The sequence below is a fragment of the Myotis daubentonii genome, chromosome 10 (genome assembly GCF_963259705.1).
Source record: "Myotis daubentonii chromosome 10, mMyoDau2.1, whole genome shotgun sequence".
In the NCBI taxonomy this organism is placed as follows: Eukaryota; Metazoa; Chordata; class Mammalia; order Chiroptera; family Vespertilionidae; genus Myotis; species Myotis daubentonii.
The window spans coordinates 58,219,569-58,236,502 of NC_081849.1; the positions used below are offsets into that span (position 1 = coordinate 58,219,569).

A 16,934-nucleotide genomic window follows, 5' to 3' on the forward strand; every position below is an offset into this window, starting at 1 on the left:
AATCACACCTGATGTCTGGGAAGTCTGTGCATACAGATCCAGGGAGGCTGCAAATATTATGACCAACCAGATATAGCTACATTGCTGAGTAATGAACAACTGCTTTTAGAACTGAAATATCTAAAACATTAGGCAAACTATAAATTAAAAACAAGATAAAGTAAAAATTGTTAATAGGTTATTACAGATCTATGGGAAAATTACTTTATAATTCTGAATGACTGGGAAGTATGAAGTTGCTTTAACACAGTGGTAGTAAGTTACTTGCCCCATAAAAGGAAAATTAAATTCAGTTAGTTGTAAGTCAATCACTCAATAGCTCATCTAGCAACCTGGATCTTGCATTGCTTGATTTCCAAAATGAAAAGAAAAAAAAAATACACAGAGATACTAAAAATAAGACCACAGAGCAAGCATTTTTTAAAGTAATAAAAATGCATTACTACTAAATAAATTCAACAAAAAGGTTTGTTAATACTTTATTAGTATTTTCTAATGGACAGAACATAACACAAACCAAATAAAATTTTTACTCTTCTTGTAAGTTCAATAAAAATAACTGACATTCTGATTGTTGTTTCTTCTTTGTTAAAGAAGGAAAGTATTGATAGAGTAGTTAGGCACACAGTTGACACTTGCTGTACAATGATATGCACAAGTTATCTTTTAACAATTATAATCCTAAGATGTGCTCTTTATATTTTTCCCTTGTAATACAGGAGCCATGCTCCTATAAGCAAAATTTACTATTAACAAAAGAATTTACAAGGAGTGACAAAAAGACTTTTAAAACAAGTCCTTAAATAAAAGGATGCAGCAACAACGGAATGTAAGTTGTTGGGTTAAGAAGACATTAGTTTAAACAGATCTCAAAACATTAAAAATTCATTTATTTTACAATTACTCAAATACACATGCATTAAATGAAAATATTGCACAAAATTAAAATTTTAGATTGTGAAATTTATATTGTTCTTAGTTTTTTAAAAATTGGTACACTTTCTGGTAGCACTTAACTGTTTTCCCCAAACACCAGCAATACAACTTAAAATGAGCAAACTGAAATAGAAAAAAAGTTTTAATGTTTGTTTAAAAAAAATTAAGGCTAACCAAGTGCATCCACTGGTCAATGGCACAATTGTTTTCAGCAACTATTCAGTACACCCAAATTATAGGAAATGCCCGTCTAACTGCTATATTTAGACCATACAATCAATTTTTTTTAGGTGAATAAACTATTAAAAGTTAATGATGATGGTTTCTAAATAGTTTGTTACCTGAAAAATCAGAAAACCCAAAGAATGATTAACTTTTATGATTTTTGCCTACAGGCACCACTGACTTAACAAACATTCAAAAATCAAATATCAGAAGACATAAAGCCTCTTCATGTATATTCATATATGCAATAAATGCATTAAATGTAATAACTTCATTAAACATAGTACATTGTACTTATGGGTTAAATATTTTACACCCAGCTTGACCAAGTCATTCAAAGAATATCTCTAATTTTAGCATGACCACAGCTCTCTCTGATGTAAAAGATAGATGTGCATGGAGAAGATGCACAACTGTTTACATAGACTACTATTTGACATTCCTGCTTTTGAAATATAAACTCTCTTAACAAAAATTATTTTAAAAACCCATTTACTCAAACATTTTTTTGGTATAATGCAGGTATCTTGCAGGGCTGTCAAGAAAATTTGCAGTCTTGCACAACATTTCTTTCCCTGGTAGATAGCCAGCGCGCCTCGCATTATCTAGAAATGTTTTTTTTTACATGTACACACTGGACTTACATGAATTCTTGTTTATCCTTAGATTTATGTCAAAAATATCCTTGAACTGGGCAGGGGTATATTTGAAAATCACTGCACTTGTGGCCATGCTGATGCTTTTGACAGACATGTTTCAAACAGCCTCATTTTTAAAGCCTGGGGCATGGGGAAGGACCAGGGCAGGGAGATACACCGAGAAGAAATATTGTTTCTTCCATTAGAGTTAATAAGGATCTTTTCTCTTTTGTTAAGTTGCAAATGAAAGGGATTTCATTTATGTAATTCTGAAGACATGCAACACACGATGAATAGATGCATACAAGTATGCACACCAGCATCATTAATATAAATACGATTATTATTATAAAGCTTTGCAGGAAGGCCTTATTCTGCTATTAGGCTTCACTCTTTAAGTAGGACCTCAGTGAAAACAAGACGATAATATCTTGTTCCATTCTCAAAGCTCCCAAATAACTGGGATACCAATACTTTGTCCCTCTATCTTAAGCACCCGGGTGTTCTTTTAATACCAGGATCTTGGCTCAGTGGACCAGTAAGTAGCTTCACTATTTTAAGGTTTTAGTGTTAAATATTTTTAAAACAAAAAATGCTGACACACTCAAACCCTTAGTCAGTGGAAGTGTTTAAAACTATGCAGAAATCCTGCATACAAAGGATAGAAAGACTTCCAAGAGGGACACAAGGAGGAGAAAACTATGGGAAATGCAGAGGCTCCAAAACTGGAAAAGGTACTTTATTGTTGGTATAAAATTATTTGAGGGACTTAAATGTATACACTGAGGGGTTTTGTCAACTTGTTTTACTTAGTAGAATTTTACATTATGCAAAATATAAATAAAAGCATATTTTTAAAAATATTATAGTTCTGTTTTCATTATATTCATATATGTACACTATAATAGAATTAGGAATTTGTATGTTTACATGACTAATAAACTCATTTAATCCTTTTATTTTATATTTTTAAAATCACCTAAGGTATGTCTAGATCACACAATTTAAAATTATCAAATGGTAACTTTCAAAAGAGTGCTGTTTCCTTTCACATTTTCATTAATTTTAGAGGGACAGAATTTTTTGGCAGTCTTTCAACAAATTATACCCCTACTTTATAATTGTAATCTCTTAAAGGTAACGAAAACTGCAATAATTTTGAAACTTAAGTGAGAGCCACCATATGCTTTTTTTTGCGTACAGAATACCAAAAGAAAACGTGGATTGAGTACTCTTAAGAGCAAAAGAGAGCCCTTAAAGCACATTAGAATCAATTAAAGCTAGTTTTATACCAGTGAACAAATCCAATCATTCTGTTTCTGCTTGGTTTTATTTTATACTAGGTTTTATTTTATGTCATAGAACTATAAATTTGGGTATAAGGTTAACTCATACCTTAAGGGCACTCTGTCACTTTCCCCAGACCCAAAATAGATGTTCCAAAGATCATTCTTCTGGCTAACCCACAATATATCAAAATTCCAAGAGACCTATAAAATCATTATGCAAAACAAATCCCTCCAAATCATACATTGCACAGTCTCCCACTTTAGACAAATTAGCGAATATATCTGTGAACCGTTGCTTTGTGCTTTCCTTGGCTCTCATACATACACTCTGGCACTGTGTCACTGCTGCAGAACGCTGATTAATTTAAAATGAAAAAAATGGATGTCGTTCTTGCTTGAGATGGGGGCAGTATCCTCTCAATGTTGCAAAAATATGCACCAAATCATTTAAGACACGGCAACTCTCTTGTAGTGATGGATTACAGACAAGGATGAAAAAATACCTCAGTTTTGTGGATGTATTAATAATCTATTTGAGACATTAAGAGACTGGTGCAGGCACAACAGTATATGAGTTAAGCCCCAGAAGATCTGTCCACACTTTAGTTCTGGACAAAAGGAACACCAGCTTCACAGATTGGAGTGTCACCTTTTCTGTAAAGAAGGCGCTTGAGATGTTTGAAGTTTCTGTTTATATTTCTGCATCTGCACTGACCGTGAATGCAGTTTGTTGAAAAGTTCACGGAATTTATACTGCGGAAATAAGGTTTCCAAAAAGCCTTCCAAGAAGACATAAACCATTCTCCTATTTAACTGGTTGTGCTGAAACATTTCAAAAACACGAAGAATACCTTTCCGTGTTGTCTCAGCCCCAATAATGTGCTTCAGTTCATCTACACAGGGGGGAAAAGAAACACAATTCATTACTCAAATAAAGGAAGCACAAGGCCTAAACTATGCTCTACGTTAAACCAAGTATGCAGAGAACACAGCAGAGTAACTAAAATGTAGTAGGTGTTCAGTTAATGCGTTTAGCCATGTATTGTAACTGAGATTTAAAATTTATACATGTGCATGCATGCCTCCAATCACTGATGCAATGGATACTGGGAGACACGACAGCACATGAGAAAGAAGTAGGACCCAGCTCAGAAACCCCAATGAGAATTACAATCCTTAACACATATACTATATGATACTCACCTACCCTGAGTTTGTTTATCTGTAAAATGGGGATTTATAATAACCAATATCCTTATAACTCTAAGGATTTATAAGGCTTTAATTAGATAATGTGAAAAGTGACCTGTAACCTCAAAAACATATTCTTACTATGTGTAATGCACAGTGAGAAATACACTATAAGGAAATCATGTGTGAAAGCTGACATATGATCTCAAAAAAACCTAAAGACACAGTAACAGTGCCATCAAAATACAAAAAATATAAAAATGTATATGGAGGGTAGAATTCTACATGAGAATATAAGGCAAGGTCTGTTCCAGGAAGTAACAAATGAAGTGGATGTTGCTACCTGGGCAGGAATTTGACAGATACAATCAGATGAAGGACTGGCTTTGGTGGAGAAACATCAGTGAGTGAGCACTAAGGGCACAAAACCAGGAAGATGCCAGGAGCAGGGGTGGTGCCATTGGCTGAATCTAGGGTTTCCCTTGAGAAAGTGGAGAACAGAATGGGACTGATAGTGCTGTGACTGTCAGGATGAGCGAGTTTGGAGTTTACTCACAGGCAACAACATGAGGTCACTAGAGATATCTGAGTATGGGAACAACACACATGATTATTCTTAGTTATTCATAATTAGGACCCCAATAGTAGTAAATATTACTCTGGTGCTTGTGAAAGAAACACACAACTTCAAAAGGTATGTTTCTAACTAGGGGTACAATATAATTTAAAATAAGTGAGGGATTATGTACATATATTTTTATATCTACCTTCACTTCCTGCAAATCTTCACACAAATGTCATCTTCTCAGGGCCTTCCCGGGTCACCCCATCTACGTCTGCAACTCACCTGACACCTCCCTTGTCCTGCACTCTCTGTTGTCTCAGCACTTTCCACTATGGAACATACTATGCTATATTTACTGTTTTGTCTGTTTTCTGTGTCCCTTCACTAAAGTTTTACTCCAAGTATGCAAACATTAGTACATTAGTGCAAAGAATAGTGTATGGCACATGATACGCTCTCAAAAAATACTTACTGAATAAATGCACTAAGGATTCTTTCAGCTGCATAACTGAGTCAGTCTATAGCAAGACCTAATGTATCCTAGTAGTTTATAACATAATATTTTAAATTATTGCATCTTTTTATTTTTTTTGAAATGTTATTTCTATAATTTGCTTTTTATATCCAAATGCAACAGTATAGTCTATAGGGCAGAATTAACAGCCATGTGGCAAGTTTCCAACTTAACTGACAAAAGAGAAAGTTGATTATTAAAATCTATGATGGAAACTTAGTTTTAAATTATAGAAAAATAGGTATTCTATGATATTAAACAACTTAACAAATATATCTTCTAGATTCTCTACATCCATAATTTAAATGTGAAGAGAAGATACCTAGGTATTTCAGAGATATTCATAAACCAAAGAAGGGACCAAATAACCACGCAGCCACACATACTGCCTGTCATATTACATACCTTCTCTTACTGAGAGAAGACAAGGGATAAAGTGAATTTAACTTAGTGAACAGCAGTGTTCTAAAGAAGTAACTCAAATTAGACCAACAGAATGCCATTATGTGGACTCTCTTTGAGATCATGTTTTAATAAAGATTAATATTGGATCAATCAGTTGTTCCTATATAAAGGGATTCTTTGAAAAAATTGGTTTGTTCTCTTCAATATTCTTCGTAAAATCTCAAACTTCAGATTCTCTTATTAGCCCTTAAGTCTGTTACATATTTTATTTATCATCAAATTATCCTCATAATGTTTCAAGGCAGCAAAGTGAAGGGGTTTGAAAGTAGCACTTTTTTTCAAGTGGTTGAAAGAACTGGCTTTCATGTCATTCAGAGCTGATTCAGAATCCCAACTCTTGCTTACCAGCTATAAACTTTGCGTACCTTACTTAATCTCTTTGAGCTTCTGTTTCCTTACGAATAAAGTTGCAACATTAACAGTGCCTACCTTCATAAGATTGTCATAAGGACTGGTTAAGAAAAAATGAGGGCTGCCAGAACAGTGCCTCATATATGGTAAGTAATCAAATGGTAGTTGATATAATCAAACTAGCATGCCTAATGCCAAAAATTCAGAAAAACTACAATTAGTGAGTTTTTTACCCAACATGTTCACTCACCTGGCATAATTGAAAGTAGTTTAGTTTTTCCTGCAATTCTTGTTCTCATTCGGATAGCTTTATCTCTGCATGGAACAGCTTCTGCTAAAATGCCATTTGGCCAAAAGGCATCTCTATTTAAAAAGATTAAATTTATAACTATTTTTATTTTCTAAAATACAAGTTGGTACAATTATTCCAATTTTCTACAGAAAACACAAATAGGAAACGTTTCTGAAATTTTATAAAAGTATAATATTCAACAAATAGAAACTAAGTACAAGGTTCAATTTTAGTTATAAAAGGATATACACAAGAAAGATACAGATGAATTCTGCCCTGATATAACTTATAAACATTGACAAATGATAAAGATAGCAAAACGGAATACATACACAGCATTTAAATTCAAAGTAGGCCTCTCCTCTCATTGAGATTGAACATCTCATCTAAATACAACGTACAACATCCTGAATTTGGATGGAGTTAATCTCCCTCAGGTCCCTTATCACTAAGCCAACATAAAACAAACTCTGCACCCACACCTTACAGCTGGATTGAGTACAACGTTCCTTTCACACATATAACCCGTTCTCCTTCACTTTCACAGCATGCGTAATTCCTGTTCCTTATTTATGAGGCCAAAAGCAGGAATTCAAGCACAATAACTAAGCTCCCCTCAGGGAATCTGGTCTAAGGGAGAGAGAATCCCCAGAGCGGTCGTTCTTAACTTTACACGTTAGAAACACCTGGGAGCTTTAAAACTCTTAATGTGTAGGCCTTCCAACAGATTAATTAAGTCAGACTCTGGAGAGGGGCCCATGCACCAGCACTTTGTAAAGCTTTCCAAGCGATTTCACTGTGCAGCCAAGGCTGAGAATCACTGCTCCTGAGGAACACCATTTACCTATCCTGAAACAGAATCAATGTGCCAGGATAGTGGTCCAACTTTTGGAAACAGTATGGTACAGAGGAAAATGCAGCCTCAGATTAGAGAAACCCAGTTCCCTGTTTCCAGCACACAAGCCATGGGCAAGCTGCCTAACTTGTCTAATCCTCAATTTCCTCCTAACAAAACGGAGACAAAATGCCTATTTCGTGAAACGTGATAAAACCAGAAAGTGTGCATAAAGTAGTTGGCATAGTACCAAGCAAATAGTGCTTAATACTGATAGCTCCCTTCTTGCTTCCATTATTTTGAAATACACGAAGCCATGAATATTGATGTCTTGCTTATCTTTCACTCCTAGAAAAGAGGTCCATTTCTCTGGTACACCATGCTTTTCTTGAAGGACCTGCATCTGAGTCCCTGGTGATTGGCAAAGCACTAGGCCTAGAGGAGGGGCTCGAAATATTTTTATAAAATGAACATATACACTGGAGTATCACTGCTCCGAATGTGTATTCTTTTCAGAGGTTCAAATAGTTAAAAAATTAGACTATGGCCAGAGACATACATACTTTTTAAAGTTTTCATTTAAAATCAAGGTTAGCAAACAAGCAAGAAAAAGAAATCCCCAACACTAGGTACTGGATTATATGGCCATGCCTTGTCCACACTGGTACTTCAATAATTTTAAAGCCACTTCAAAATGCAGCCTAACATCTTAAGAATTTTCTTTTATGCTTTTTTCTATTCTGGTTTTAAAGAAAACAAAGATCAACATACCCATGTAAAAAATGTTTATTACAATTCTTACAAGTCTTTTGGCTCATCAGTGATAACTAAAAACAACTTTATGGCCAGGAAGAAAAGAAAAGCAATCAGAGTTAATTAGTGATAACAATGCTAAACTCTGTACTACCTGAAAGAAGTGACTGTGTCTTAGATATACCTGAAACGTTTCACTAAGTCCGCTACTTGCTCAGGTGAGGTCATCCAATCAACATGGTCGACTATTTTTCTGAAAGTAAAGAAATTTATATACAGTCAAAATTTTAGGTGAATAAAATAAAACTACTTTCATGGAGTAATAAGCAACTTAATTTGCATATAAATAATCTCTGAGAGAAATAGACTGCTTTAATAATGTTCTTAAAGGGCCCAGAGAAGGAAATTCTCCTAAGAAGGCTGAACAATTTACTTCTAGAAGTAAAAGTTGAAAAGCTAAGTAATAAATGAAGGAAGAAGAATAAAAAAAATGTGGTACCTATTAATAGTATCACCATATGTGGCTCTAATAAGCTGTTGAAGTAGGTTTTTGATATTTCTTCGCAACCACTGATTTCTCTCTTTTAAGTCGAACACTTCATCCATGAGAAGCAGCATTACCCTAAGCGGAATATTGTCATCCACCTGACAAAGTATGAGAAGAAATAAGCATGTTTAATTGAGTTACCTATCTACCATAAATGGACACTTTACAAAATTATTGCTACCATTTCACAGGTCAGAGAACAAGTTATATTATAGCTTGCATAACCTGGCATTTCATTTTAATTTAGAAAAGACATTTTTAACAGACAAATACAGAATTTTACAGCCCTATAATAATGAGTAAATTCAATGACTATAATAATGGTCTTGGGAAAAGATTACTGGCTTTTACTTTTAGTAGAGTCTGTACTAGTTGGATAAGGCAAATGCTAGCCCTATTGCCTATTTCCTGAAGCATCTTTTTCAAAAGAATAGTCTCAACATTCCTCATCCTATATAATAAAAGCCTAATATGCTAAGTGTCCGGTCGTCCGTTCAACCAATCAAAGCGTAATATGCTAATGATATGCTAAGGCCACTCAACTACTCGCTATGACATGCACTGACCACCAGGGGACAGACAGTTGACCAGTTGGTATGATGTGCACTGACCACCAGGGGGCAATAAGAAAACAGCATGAGTTATATATTTTTCACTGTTGTGCTGTAAACATTTTCTTAGTGTATCTTTCCTTTCACGACACACTAAAAGCTCATAGTTTAACCAAGGGGAGGGGCACATGGTAGTGGGGGAGGTGAGGAGGGACACATTTCATTATAGAGGCAAAATAAAAACTGTTCTCTGATCAAGTATATTCACGTTTGGTGCCACATGACAATTCTAATAAAAGGTTAAACTGTAAAAACCCTTAACAAGAGGTATGATGTTATGGATATTATACCATAATATAAATTATTCTGAAATAGTATTAAAAACAGATTAAAATATTATATTTTTAAAGATAGTTTATCATAAAGAAGTTTAATGAGAAAATGAAGGAAAATAATTATAACTGTAAAATAAATCTGTCTAATACAATAGAATACAGAGCCCAGACCCAAGTATATACAATAATCTGATTTATGACAAAGGAGAAGCACAGAAACTGGGGAAAAGAAGGCCTTCTCAGTACTGGTGCTTGGGTCAACTGGACCCCTACCTCATCAATACACAAAAATCAATCTTAGATGAATGCCAAATATAAGTTTCAGCATGGCAAAACAAAAGAAGTATTAAAGAAAACCACATATCTTTGTGACCTTGCAGCAGGTACGACTGTATATACAGTTAACAAAAGCACACAAAGCAGTACAGAATCTGACAAAGAATTAATATTTAGATCATATAAAGCACTCTTACTAATCAAAGACAGCCAAGCCAACAGAAAAATAAGGAAAAGCACTAGACACAAAAGACAAGACACCTAAAAGGCCAATGAACATATGAAATGGGGTTCAACATTTCACTCATAAGAGAAATGAAAATCCACTTGAGATACAAAAACCAGAATGGTTAAAGATAAAAAGACACACACTGGCAGGCTCAGACCACTGGAATTCTCATGCATTGCTGGTTGCAGTGAAAGTGGAAAAAACACTTTGGGAAACTATGGGACAGTGTCTATTAAAACTGAACTTTTGCATACCCTCTAACCAAGCAATTCTATTCCTAGGTATAGCCCCAACAGAAACATGTTTTATTTTTTTAATCAAAAGACATGTACCAGAACATTCATTGGAATACTATTCATAATACAACAAATAAATTGTACTATATTTACAAAATGGGGTACTGTAAGGACACAAGAATGAAGAAATTACAATCACACAAAACAACATGAACAAATATCACAATATTGAGCAAAAAGAAGCCAGACTTAAAGAAGTACGTACCTCATAGTTTCATTTACATAAAGTATAAAAGCAGGGTGGAAGTCAGGATAGTGATTACCCTTGGTGGGGGAGAGCATAGTGACAGGAAGAGAGCATTAGGGGCTTTCTGGGGTACTGACAACAATCTGTTTCTTGTTTAGAGTGCTGATTACATGGGCATGTTCAGCTTGTAAGAATTCATCAAATTCAACACTTACAATAAATGCACATTAATGGTAGCTATATGTTACTATACTTCATTAAACAGTTAAAAAGATCTGTCAAGTGTGATTTAAATCACAACTGAGTACTACCCCAAATAAAACTAACTCACAGTATCATCAAGTTGAGCTGAAACTCGACAATGTTCAGGATCTGAATCAGTCTTTGGAATTAAAGGAGGCATCTAACATAAAAAAAGAGAAAAAAAAAAGTAAACCCATAGACAGTGAAAGAACAAAATATAATAATAAAACAAAACAATTACCAAACATAATAAATTGCATTTGATTTGATATATAGTATTTAACAAGTATTCACAATCTATAATTAGAAACCAAGGGTGATTATTTCATTATTAAAATATATATATATTTTTTAATGCTTAACTTTTTAGTTGGAAGGGGAGATTACTTAAATCAAAATCCCATACCTTTCTGAAGAATTTAAAGCTAAAAAAGGTTAAATGATTTAAAGACCAAAAGTTAGTAACACAAACATGAAATAAAACTCCAATCTTTTTCTTTTACCACAGAGAGCTTGATAGTATGTTACTAAGGTAAAAAAAAAAAAACTAACCCTGTTGGACAAATTGTGATAAAAAAGGACAGAAAGAACAGTGCTAGCCGATAATCATTTATCATCACAGGAGGAACCATCAAGATCACCTATTATAACCCTTTCATGTTATTGATGTGGGAAAAGAAGCCTGGAATAGTTCAGTGACTTTGTATGAAGTCACAGAAGTGGCACTGGAAATCCTCATTTCAGTGAGTGTACTTCCCGTGATTAGAAATAAAGGTGACGCATCAGAGAAAGTATGAGAATTAACAGAGAAGTATGACTGACACACACTATTTTAGGAGTTGGCTCTTACAGTAAAAAAAATTCTGTGTTTCTGTATATTTCCTCTTCATTCAAACTGATCTAATGAAAACTGTAATAGCTATATGTTTTATTCCATAATCTTAATTATAACCTTCAACATCTAGATCAAAATTTGAAGGTACAAATTATGAAACAACAAACTACTTGGTCCACTACCTGTACTTAACCAGTTTAAAATATTTGTTTTACATAGATTTTAAAATTCTACCATAGCAGAAACTGAGAAGTGACTGGATTTTATAGTATACATTTCTGGTAAGAATGTATTCTCTTTAGTTTTTTGTTTTTTTTTTAAATTATTTATGAGACTATATGTTAGAGGCTTTGAACTTCTGAAAGAAATAGGTGAATCTAAGCAGGGGCTCAATAAATCTTAGGTGACTTAAAAATAATTTGCTTTAGACATTAATGCAAATTATCTTACCTTGAAAAATGATTGCTTTATGTCTTGACCTAGTCTTTCTGACATTCTGCCCATGTTGTCTGACATTTTAGTCATTCCCTCTGCCAAGCTATCAGGAAGGGATTTAACTGCATTGGAAACATTCCTCATAGAATTTCGAAGTGGATTCACAAAAGTGTCCATCTAAAGAGGAAAAGATGTTATATCATGACTTTATTGTATCAGATCTGTTATTCAACTGAGAAGTCTGTGAAAACAGAGTGTAACGTATGAAAGATGAAATAATTTTCCAATCTATAATAGCTCATTTCATTTAAAAAGTATGTAACTGTGTCTTCAATGTGTCTTAAAAATGTATCTTCACACACAAATGTATAACTAAAAAATCTGAATGAAAATGTTGATAGAAAATCAATATAAACTATGGCTGCCTTATTTAATAAATTCTCAAAATAAAGTTTTTCAAAACAAAAACTGACGCAATTGGAATTAGCTATCACATCCTTCTGCCACAATTCAAGGCAACAATGACAGATATTTTGATACTGAAAAGTAAACAAGCTGGTAAGATAAACCGAAAGCTGAAATAACTAACAAATGACTATTTAAATTTAATTTTTAAAAATAATTTTTAGGATATATACATTCTATGTAGGGAATTTGAAATCCATTATGAAGAAGAAAAAAAGAAGTTGCAAACCAGACATGTAAACCATATTTTAATAAGGAGAACAGAAAAACTATAAAAGAAATTATAATCAGAGATAAAAAATGGAATAATCTCCAGAGGATTTGGAGCAGTAAATAGACATGTTGTTGTACAAATGTTAAATAATTTCAATGAAGAAAGAGAGCAACATCTAAAGAACCAAAGCAGCTGAATATGGAACTATCTGAGGTTAAAAAAAAAAGGGGGGGGGGGAGGAGGGTTGGACATACAACTAGTCATACCAAATTACAAGAATATTTTTCAGAAAATGCTGAGTCTCATAAAAACTACCACAGAAACAAACTATGTGCCATGCATAAATAAAAAAGCAAATGGTAGAAAAACTGAACCCCACTGTTTAAGAAACATGGCATAATGTTAATCTATACTAATAAAAGCCTAGGTGGTCCTCACGCGTGACGCCACCACAAGATGGCCGCACACACAGCAAAGGCGGGGACCAGCGGCCGCTCTGCACAGTGAGGCCTGGGGGTCCCACAGCGCCTCAAGGCACGAAGGAGGCCAGTCCCGGCATTTCCACCACCTCGTGGGAAGGAAGCCGATCAGGCTGGCAGGGGAGGGCAGCTGGGGGCAACCGGGCTGGCAGGTGAGGGCAGTTGGGGGCCATAGAGCCAGCAGAGAAGGGCGGTTGGGGGCCATCGGGCCAGTAGGGGAGGGCAGTTGGTGGCGATCGGGCTGGCAGGGGAGTAGTTCGGGGTGATCAGGCTGGCAGGCAGAAGCAGTTAGGGGCAATCAGGCAGGCAGGCAGAGCGGTTAGGAGCCAGCAGTCCTGGACTGTGAGAGGGATGTCTAACTGCCGGTTTAGGCCCAATCCCTGTGGGCAGTCAGACATCCCCTGAGGGGTCCGAGATTGCAAGAGGGTGCAGGCCAGGCTGAGGGGAACCACCCCCTCCGTGCACAAATTTCGTGCACTGGGCCTCTAGTATTATAATAACTACTAGAGGCCCGGTGCACAAAGATTTGTTCCCCCTGGGGGGGGGGGGGTCCCTCAGCCTGGCCTGTGCCCTCTCCCAGTCTGGGAGCCCTCGGGAGATAACGACCTGCTGGCTTAGGCCTGCTCCCGGGTGGCAGAGGGCAGGCCTAATCCCTAGGTGCAGCCCCTGGTCGGGCTCAGAGCAGGGTCCATTGGGGAATTGGGGCGCCACCCCCTGTCATGCACAGAGCAGGGCGGATCGGGAGGTTGAGACGCCACCCTCAGTCATGCTCAGGGTAGGGCCGACTGGGGGGTTGGGGCACCGCCCCCGATCATGCACAGAGCAGGGCCAATCAGGGGGTTGGGGCGCTGCCCCCTGTCACGCACAGAGCAGGGCCCATCAGGGGGTTGGGGAGCTCCCCCGTCACGCACAGAGCAGGGCGGATCAGGGGGTTAGGGCGCCGCCCTCTATCACCCACAGAGCAGGGTCGATCAGGGGGTTGGGGCGCTGCCACTGTCACACTCAGGGCAGGGCCGATGGGGAGGTTATGGCTCTACCCCATCACACACAGAGCAGGGCCCGTGGGGTGCGGGGGTTGGGGCGCTGCACCCTGTCACACACAGAGCCGCAGGGCGATCAGGAGGTTGGGGAGCTCCCCCCATCAGGCACAGAGCAGGGCTGATCAGGGGATTGGGGGGCCTTCCCCTGTCAGGAACAGAGCAGGGCCGATAGGGAGGTTGTGGCCCCGCCCCCTGTCACACACAGAGCCGCAGGGCGATCAGGGTTTTGGGCGCTGCCCCGTCATGCTGATCCTGGTGCCGGGAGACCTCGCGGCTCCGCTGATCCCGGTGCTGGGAGGCATATTACCCTTTTACTATATAGAATACAGGCCTGGTGCATGGGTGGGGGCTGGCTGGTTTGCCCTGAAGGGTGTCCTGGATCAGGGTGGGGGTCCCCACTGGGGTGCCTGGCCAGCCTGGATGAGGGGATGATGGCTGTTTGCAGCTGGTCACACACCCTTCAGGGTGGGGGTCCCCACTGGGGTGCCTGGCCAGTCTGGGTGAGGGGCTGAGGGCTGTTTTCAGGCTGGGACTGAAGCTCCCAACTGCTCCTTTTTTTCTTTTTCTTCTTTTTATTCTGAGCCAGCTTTAGCTCTGAGGCTCTAGCTCTTAGGCCTCTGCTCCTGAAAGCAGGTATCTGGTTTGTTTAGGTTCTACAATCGAAACTCTGTATCAACTCCAGGTCTGAGATCCCGGCTAGCTGAAAGCTGGTTTCTGGGGTTTTGTTTAGCTTCTATTTTTGTAGCTATGTTTCAAACTGCCAGCTCAGAGGCCTGCAGCGGCAGGCGGGGAACGTTGGAGTCCTCCGTCACTGAAGCAAGCAAGCCTCATGTTAGTTTCAAGCTGCCTGGCTGCCGGCCGCCATCTTGGCTGGCAGTTTATTTGCATATCTCGCTGATTAGCCAATGGGAAGGGTAGCGGTCGTACGCCAATTACCATGTTTCTCTTTTATTAGATAGGATGCATGGTGTCAAGTGGGTACTAGACTTATCTGGGAGATCACTTTGTAAGATATATAAATGTATAACCACTATGCGGTACATCTGACACTAATATTGAATATCAACTGTAGTTGAAAAGTAAAATAATAAAAATAAACATACACATATGTGTAAAAACACTATTTGAATATCCTCAAAAACATTTTAGAATTTTATATATCTTACAGTTTAGAAATGTAGGTTTAGGAGAAATGTGGATTCAACTAATACAACCTTTAGAGTTGATTAAATGAATATAATCTCACATGCTATCTAGACATGAGGATAAACTGTCACTGACAGAACCTAAATCTATATCATCAATTAGAATACTATTTAAAACTAGAGGCCCGGTGCATGAATTTCATGCATGGGGGCAGGGGATCCCCTCAGCTCAGCCTGCACCCTCTCTAATCCAGAACCCCTCAGGGGATGACCGACTGCCATCGGGCCTAAACTGGCAGTTGGACACCCCTCTCACAATCCGGGACCGCTGGCTCACCTGCCTGCCTGTCTGATTGCCCCTAACTGGCTCCCCTGACAGCCTGATTACCCATAACCAATTCTGCCTGCTGGCCTGGTCACCCCTAACTGCCTCACCCGCTGCCAGCATGGTCACCTCTAACTGCCCCTGCCAGCCTGGTTGCCCCATCTGCTCCCCCTGCCAGCCTGGTAGCCCTTCACTGTCCCCCCTACTACCCTGGTCACCCCACGCAGCTTGCTTCTTCAGTCATTTGGTCATCCCTCACTAACCCTCCTTCTGTCCTGGTCTCCCCATGCAGCCTGCTGCTCAGTCATTTGGTCATCCCTCATTAACTCCCATGCTGGTCTGGTTGCCCCATGCAGCCTGCTACTCAGTCGTTTGGTTGTCCCTCACTAACGCCCCTGCTGGTCTTGTCATCGCACTCAGTCTGTTCGGTCGTCCATGTGGTTTTCTCAGATGTGATAGCCCCTGGCTCTTTATATATATATAGTTGCTTGTGCACCATCCCTTACCTACAGAATCCATTTCTCTTTCTCTCGTCACCCCCCACCCCCTTTTTCTTCACTCAATTTCTGAGGGTAAATCCAAGCATCTGTTTTGGGATGGAGACTGGGAGAGCCAAGCATGATAGAAAAAACACTTAAGATTGTGATGCCTAACCTTAAAGAAAGTTGAATTTAGATACATAAAATGGAGTCCATCACCATATAATAACATTTCTAACAACAGGATTTGCCTTAAATCAGATGCTTAAAACAGAAAAAGAAACTTGAAAATTATCCAGCAGAGGAGTAAATTATGGGTTAATGGCACTTAGCCTACCTTACAAAGAAGTTACCTAGTCATTTAATTACCACCTAGGTTGAGTTTTTTGTATTGGTAACAACACAAAGTAATTTTAACTTAAATTTAGGTCCCTAACTATAGCTTGAAACGCCTTCACACCATGATATAAAACTGGACAGAAGGACACTGTGTGTGCACAGAGAAGACTGGTTGAAAGTTAGTTTTTCTAGCAAACTGGCCCATATATTTTGCAAAGCTAGACAAACTGTATGATCAAGTTAATGTGTTATAAAATATTACTTCAAGCTCTAAATAGTCAATAAAATGTTTACAAATAATTTTCTCTAATAGCTATTTAATTTCTAGTAAAATATAATTAAGAAAAAATATTAAACTATAATTTAGCCAAAAAAAAAGGCAGCTGAAAACTCCTAATTCTTTTTATTTTTTAATATATTTTTATTGATTTCAGAGAGGAAAGGAGAAGGACAGACAGAA

The 16,934-nt window shown here is 37.9% G+C and overlaps 1 protein-coding gene across 4 annotated transcripts in view; it reads right to left on the reverse strand.

Moving 5' to 3' along the window:
• Window positions 1–450: 450 nt before the first annotated feature.
• Window positions 451–16,934, reverse strand: part of SNX13 (sorting nexin 13) — a 103,673-nt gene continuing 87,189 nt past the window's right edge. For 3 of the 4 annotated variants that reach the window (XM_059712487.1, XM_059712486.1, XM_059712489.1), the window contains 6 exons: window positions 12,004–12,165; window positions 10,807–10,878; window positions 8,554–8,699; window positions 8,239–8,307; window positions 6,425–6,537; window positions 451–3,981 (listed from right to left, as the gene is read on the reverse strand). In XM_059712487.1, the coding sequence (XP_059568470.1) occupies window positions 3,734–3,981; window positions 6,425–6,537; window positions 8,239–8,307; window positions 8,554–8,699; window positions 10,807–10,878; window positions 12,004–12,165 (810 nt within the window). In that variant the 3' untranslated portion in view covers window positions 451–3,733. The remainder of the gene's footprint in view (window positions 3,982–6,424; window positions 6,538–8,238; window positions 8,308–8,553; window positions 8,700–10,806; window positions 10,879–12,003; window positions 12,166–16,934) is intronic. The other variant, XM_059712488.1, reaches the window with a different exon arrangement.